This window comes from Diaphorina citri, unplaced genomic scaffold (assembly GCF_000475195.1).
Source record: "Diaphorina citri unplaced genomic scaffold, Diaci psyllid genome assembly version 1.1 scaffold44, whole genome shotgun sequence".
NCBI lineage: Eukaryota > Metazoa > Arthropoda > Insecta > Hemiptera > Psyllidae > Diaphorina > Diaphorina citri.
Genome location: NW_007377481.1, coordinates 131,771 through 139,042, shown reverse-complemented (window position 1 = coordinate 139,042; position 7,272 = coordinate 131,771). Strand labels below are relative to the sequence as shown.

General features: G+C 31.9%; 1 protein-coding gene across 3 annotated transcripts in view; it reads left to right on the top strand.

Moving 5' to 3' along the window:
- LOC103514459 (synapse-associated protein of 47 kDa-like) overlaps nt 1-4,567 on the top strand; it is a 17,309-nt gene extending 12,742 nt beyond the window's left edge. For all 3 annotated transcript variants that reach the window (XM_026827423.1, XM_026827418.1, XM_017446394.2), the window contains 5 exons: nt 916-1,037; nt 1,702-1,833; nt 2,775-2,914; nt 3,432-3,550; nt 4,136-4,567. In XM_026827423.1, the coding sequence (XP_026683224.1) occupies nt 916-1,037; nt 1,702-1,833; nt 2,775-2,914; nt 3,432-3,550; nt 4,136-4,140 (518 nt within the window). In that variant the 3' untranslated portion in view covers nt 4,141-4,567. The remainder of the gene's footprint in view (nt 1-915; nt 1,038-1,701; nt 1,834-2,774; nt 2,915-3,431; nt 3,551-4,135) is intronic.
- The last annotated feature ends 2,705 nt before the right edge of the window (nt 4,568-7,272 follow it).

Genomic DNA, 7,272 nt, shown 5'->3' with positions numbered 1-7,272 from the left:
TTTTAAACGTATACCTACATCGGCTTTTAATATCCCCGTAGAAATCCGAGAAGGGGGGGGGGGCTTGATAAATAATCCATGTCCGCACGTAATCCATGGAAATATATCAGGGGGGATTTATAAATGGGGGAAACAGTTTTTTTCCATCAACGTACCCCTATGAAGTTGAAAAATATATGCATAGATAAGTACATGTCTGCTTCTTTATATTAAATTTTTATGCATAGATTCCATTTTAAATTTTGAAAAATGTACACACCTAGGTAGGTAGTGTGTGATAAAAGCTATCTGCATTTTGTTTTGAAAAACTGTTAGTTTGTTGTTGTTGTTTTTTTTTCCCCAAACCCGGATGCCTAACTGATTTAAGATTCCATTTTAAATTTTGAAAAATGTACACACCTAGGTAGGTAGTGTGTGATAAAAGCTATCTGCATTTTGTTTTGAAAAACTGTTTGTTTGTTGTTTTTTTTTCCAAACCCGGATGCCTAACTGATTTCATGATGAAAGTGATTGTGGCCGTAGAAAAGTAGATTATTGACTTGAAACCATGGCGAAGCAAAAATGAAAAAGCTAATAATGAGCTTTATGCTTAGCACATTGCATACCTAATACAAGTTTTCAGGCGACCATACAAATTTTACTGTTTTTGAGAGCCTAGCTCATTTAGAACCATTCAAATTTGTTTGATTGACCACCATTGGACCTAACTGCAGTCTAAGAAAAGGATCTTTTCGTATCAGCATTATTTTATACAGATTGTTTTTATTTTGGTTACTGTTTTTGAGAGCCTAGCTCATTTAGAACCATTCAAATTTGTTTGATTGACCACCATTGGACCTAACTGCAGTCTAAGAAAAGGCTGAATCTTTTCCTATCGGCATTATTTTGTACAGATTGTTTTTATTTTGATTTCAGTCTCTACAAAAGCAATCCAAGGTGCAAAGAACATCAAAAGTTTCCTGTTTTCTGCCGTCAACAAAGCTGGCAAGACTGTGAGCGAGGCAGGAGCCAAGATCAAGAAAACTGTCGAGGAAAATGTAAGATACTTTTCTTCTTTGTAAACTTTAATAACTTTTTTTTTTAATTTGATTAAAATATCAATATTAAAAAAATAATCCCAAGGCCAGAAAAGGTAAGGTCTTACCCTGGAAAAATTAAATGTAAATAAAGGCATGTGACATGTTCCCATATACTCTGACTAAATTTTGGTTTGTTCCTGGTATTAAAGATTTGGTTTATTTTGAATAACTCTAAAGATATGTCCACACGTAGGTTACCCTGGAAAAATTAAATGTAAATAAAGGCATGTGACATGTTCCCATATACTCTGACTAAATTTTGGTTTGTTCCTGGTATTAAAGCTTTGGTTTGTTTTGAATAACTCTAAAGCTATGTCCACACGTAGTCGACGCGACGGCCGTCACATCGCATATGTCATCAAGGCTGTGTGGACACAGCGTAATACACTTCTAAATAAAAATGATGGAGATATGAAACAGCCTTACCAAATAGAACCGAAAAATGATCGGTCCTTAAGCTGTGTGGACACAGCGTAATACACTTCTAAATAAAAATGATGGAGATATGAAACAGCCTTACCAAATAGAACCGAAAAATGATCGGTGCTTAGCTAAGGTAAACCCGGTTTTCGGGCAACCAAGCAAAAATGAAAGTGAGAAGGAATCTCCGTTGTTTTTCCAGGACATCCTGGGAAATTTCAACAAGGAAGGTGAGGGAGGCAAGGATAAGGCCAAGCCGGGAGAGGCCGTTCCTCCCTGGGTGGGACATCCCAACCAAGAAAGTCTGAAAGAAGAATGTCTGGCTCTTTCTAAAGTAAGTATGGTATACAGGATGTCCCAATTTTGATCATAAATCCATTTTTCTTGGAACCAGTTTGAATTACGTGTTTCTTTGCTTTACGAGTAGGAGCGCTTTTTTCGACACCAGAAACTTTGATGACAACGTTTGCCCCATATAGAATTTGGATTAAAAAGATTACATTGCAAATACAAATATTATTTTCACAAGACAAAAAATATTAAATATTAAATTTATTAAATAAAAAAGAGATATAGGTAAATATTGAAGAAAAAAATCAACAACAGAAACAGGGTTTCTTTGCTTTACGAGTAGGAGCGCTTTTTTCGACACCAGAAACTTTGATGACAACGTTTGCCCCATATAGAATTTGGATTAAAAATATTACATTGCAAATACAAATATTATTTTCACAAGACAAAAAATTTGGAAATCGTACCTCCATGATAGCATAAAAAGAAATAGGTATGTTGCCAATTTCTATGACATGCTTCATAGAGGAATCAAATATTCACACCTCCTAATATGTCCCAAGAAAACTGTCATACCGCTTACACATTATCATAGTGAATACCTAGATACCTTTAGAAATAGAAAGCATAGAGATATACATAGGTAAGTAGTACTTTTTTGACATTATACATTTTTATACTGTCAAAGTAGAACTCTACTGAATTTCTAGCTTGAAAACAGTTAATATCCCCCGTTAGTCGTCACAATTTCAATACATCATGTGTTTGAGGATCAGAATAGGGGTAATATCTACAAGATATAATATCTTGTTATTTCTTTGATGATTTTGATTTAAATTAGGTATTGTTATGTTTGATTAACATATTATTTATGAAATAAAAAAGAGATATAGGTAAATATTGAAGAAAAAAATCAACAGAGAAGTAGAAAAGTAAGAAAAATTCGAGGAGAATAATGATTTACCAATTTGTTTCATATTCCAGGATAGGAGAAACTTTGTTCGGAGCCCCCCACCCGGGGTGGACTTTGATTTCGATTATGAAGCGCAATATCCTGTAGCTATGGCCGTGTTAGCAGAAGATCCTCTGCTTGAGAAGATGAAGGATGAGCTCGTGCCAAAATTGTAAGAGTCCTTTGTTTTATCCTTAATCATTGTATCCTAACCTGGGGGAGAAGAATAAAACCTAACCTAATCCTGGGTTAAAAGAATAAAGCCTTAAGCTAACTTAACCCTTAGAGGCATAAATACAATCCTCGGAGAAATTTTAAAAGAAAAAGTAAATCAGATCAAACGTATTTTGATTTTACAACTGAATAATTTATTATAATATAGGTAATTTTATTTTGTGAGTTAAAACTTGGTTCAGGTTTAACTCTGGCATCAGGTTTAACTCTGGCATTAACTGGTCAAAATTTATCCATACAAAAGAAGTTTTATCAAAATTTATTTAAGATAAAATAAAATTATATAGGTAGGTACGTATTAATCATTTGAATAAATTTATTCAAATGATTATCTATGATTTTTGTTTAAAATTGATTAAAGTTTTGTTTCTACTTTTTGTTTCAAATTGACTGAAGTTTTGATTCTAATTTTCGTTTCAGATTGAGTGAAGTTTTGTTTCTAATTTTTGTTTCAGATTGAGTGAAGAAACATTCTGGAGGAATTACTTCTACCGAGTCAGCCTAATCTGTCAGGCCAACGAGATGGGAGATGAAAGCTCTGAAACTCGTAATAGTACTGAACCCGATTCTACAGGTAACCACGAGTTCGATCTAAAGTGAGGCACCCTGTAGAAACCTTAGGTGTTAGTATTCCTTAATATATCTTCATTTTGCTTCCAATTCTAACGAGGTGGCATTTTTTTAAATCCGCTTTTGCATTAGGCATTTCAGGGACTTTTTTTATTATTAAACTTTTAATTGATTTTTTTTTTTTTTTTTTTTTACAATTAGCCAATGGCTAAGGGCACAAATATGTTGAATCCAAAAGTCTCCAATGCATCACTAAAGTATCTGGAGACAGCACGTTCTGAAATATAAATGTCGAATTGATATTTAAGTTCAAAGTCAGGATAAACCTACCTATATAGAATAGTGGATGTGCTAAAATCACCAAATTTTACTTTCTACACTACATAGTAGATCTTGTTCAAACATTGCTATTTTTTACGAACTGATTATTTTTACTTTCCATTACCGATTTTCTTCTTAATCAAACCGTACCTATTTGGACTTTTATATCTTTATGCTAAATTTTCATTATTAATCGATCTAATCCTAAGTTCTTGGTTATTATGAATAGTTGCACTGACATTAATGTTCTTTTGTATTCTTGTTTCAGCTTGAATTTACATTGAAGATACCCAGTTTATTCAGAAAAAATAGAAAAAATTATTTAATGTCAACTTTACTGAGTTACATAAATGTAACGTTCAAATTTGGATGCAAATTTACATTATTGTCTTTTAATTTCAATGTTATTTAACCAGATTTTTTTGTTCTTTTTTTTTCACAAAAAAACTCTTCAATATTTTTTTCCTCTAAAATATTTTACCTAGTTCATAATTTTCATTTTAATAATTTGAACAGTATTGTTGTTGTTTATTTATTTTAAATTTAAGATGTAGTTTTGTGCAAATATGAGTGAATTAATAATGAATTTTAATTTGTTTATTTTTTGAAAAGTTAATGATGAATCGTTTAATGCTTACCGTGAATGCCCAGAAAGGGTTATTAAAATTGGTTTTGTCATTCCTATTGTATTTTACGAAAATCTTTACTGTTGAGCTCCTAATTCAAACACCCCAGCTCTAGTTGAGGTGGAATTGAGGGATTACAAATTCAATTTCGCGCGTTTAATAATCGGTACAAACATATCGCTCTCAAATTCCTCCAATTGATATTTAAGTTCAAAGTCAGGATAAACCTACCTATATAGAATAGTGGATGTGCTAAAATCACCAAATTTTACTTTCTACACTACATAGTAGATCTTGTTCAAACATTGCTATTTTTTACGAACTGATTATTTTTACTTTCCATTACCGATTTTCTTCTTAATCAAACCGTACCTATTTGGACTTTTATATCTTTATGCTAAATTTTCATTATTAATCGATCTAATCCTAAGTTCTTGGTTATTATGAATAGTTGCACTGACATTAATGTTCTTTTGTATTCTTGTTTCAGCTTGAATTTACATTGAAGATACCCAGTTTATTCAGAAAAAATAGAAAAAATTATTTAATGTCAACTTTACTGAGTTACATAAATGTAACGTTCAAATTTGGATGCAAATTTACATTATTGTCTTTTAATTTCAATGTTATTTAACCAGATTTTTTTGTTCTTTTTTTTTCACAAAAAAACTCTTCAATATTTTTTTCCTCTAAAATATTTTACCTAGTTCATAATTTTCATTTTAATAATTTGAACAGTATTGTTGTTGTTTATTTATTTTAAATTTAAGATGTAGTTTTGTGCAAATATGAGTGAATTAATAATGAATTTTAATTTGTTTATTTTTTGAAAAGTTAATGATGAATCGTTTAATGCTTACCGTGAATGCCCAGAAAGGGTTATTAAAATTGGTTTTGTCATACGTATTGTATTTTACGAAAATCTTTACTGTTGAGCTCCTAATTCAAACACCCCAGCTCTAGTTGAGGTGGAATTGAGGGATTACAAATTCAATTTCGCGCGTTTAATAATCGGTACAAACATATCGCTCTCAAATTCCTCCATATTCATATTTTGATCTCCCTCTCCCTCCCACCCTATGTCCCTCAAGTATCCAATATTGTAATACCCTCTCGCAGTAGATTCACATTTAGCTAATTTGTCTTTCTGATTTACATTTTGACCTTAGATCAGTTTGAGTCTCGATTTTTGAGCCTCAAAGATATGAGATTTTTTTATTTCTTTTTTGAATGGGGGATTTATTTTGATAGATAAATTTGCCGACAGGGTTCGCTAAATAAAGTTACACAAAAAATGTTTGTAGGAGATAACAAACTTTTTGATTGGTCAAATCAAAAAATTAGTTGTCAAACCTTTTTCCTTTTCAGAGTAAAAGAGAGAGAAGTATCGTATTCAATTATGTGACTTTTAATTCAGTCAAATATGGTTGAACCATTGAGATTCCGCTTTGGACGTAAACACTGGGAAATCTCACGATCTCATTGGTTCAGCCATGTTTGACTGAATTTTTGAAATTTGTAATTTATATGCATCAATAAATAATAATTAATCATAACAAAAAACAAAAAATTAAAAACAATAAATAATAACAAACAAAAAAAAATAATTAAAAGTCACAATCGAATACAACTAAGAAGAAGAGAAAGAGAAACCTATACTGATGGAAAATGTAATACTCACAAGGGCTGTCATTGGAGTCGCACTGAATCTGGGCAATCCCATGAGTCCATCCATTCATGATACTCTCATCTGCATCGAACACGGCCGCGAAGCTACCATTCATGATTTTGGGTGACATGGGTGAGTTGGCCAGGAGTAGACTGGACCCAAACAGAGCGTTTCTCCCTTTGGTTTCTGAAAATGTCGGATTCGTGCTTTACAGGCACTGTCGGCAAGGGCCGGTGTTAAAAATGTGACAGGATAATGGTCGTTGAGTAAATGATACGAAAGTTTTATTCTTGAGTAAATGATACGAAAGTTTTATTCTTAGAAATGATAGGATAATAAAATTAGTAATAGAAAGTAAAAATTAACTTTAAAAAATAAAAATATATCTCCTCCTTCCTACACCTATAGCCTTTTTCTAGTTAAATAGGGTCGGCTGCGGCACTGCGTTTAAAGCCGCGAACATTATACACCTGACATCTTCCGTTAAAAAATAAAAATATATAATCTAAATTAAATATATGTAGATATACCTATTACCTCTTTTTTTCTGTGAAAATAATATCTGCTTTTTCCTCTTTCCTAGCACTAATAGTTATAGGTAAAAGCGATTTATTGTATAGCCTAGAATCCTAGAAAACTGCCCCAGCAGTCAGCAGTGACATAAAATGATCGAATCAGAGGAAGATCAACAATAATATTGTAAGATTAAATTCAAATAAATAAATTTTCAATTCTATCAGAAAAGGCAAATCTCCTGTTTATCGTTTCTTCACTGAACAAATTACCATTTTATGGCCCTCATTAAATTTCTACACGGACATCAGTTTTGGACTATCTAAAAAAAAATTGATCTTGAATAGGTTACAGTTACAGCCCTTCTAGACCTTTCTTACACCTCATTTTCCTACGATAATTAAGAATGAAGTCACTTCCAATAAAGAGTCTATTATTATTATTATTCTTATTATAAATATCCCTTGTTTTTATTTTTGTCTTGAAAATTTTCCAGAGGGGAATTTCCGTGGAAACTGGGGGTAAATTTCAAGAAATACACATATAGGTACGAGTAGAAGGTCCATGCAGAAAAGTTGAGCACTCAACAAAAAGCTG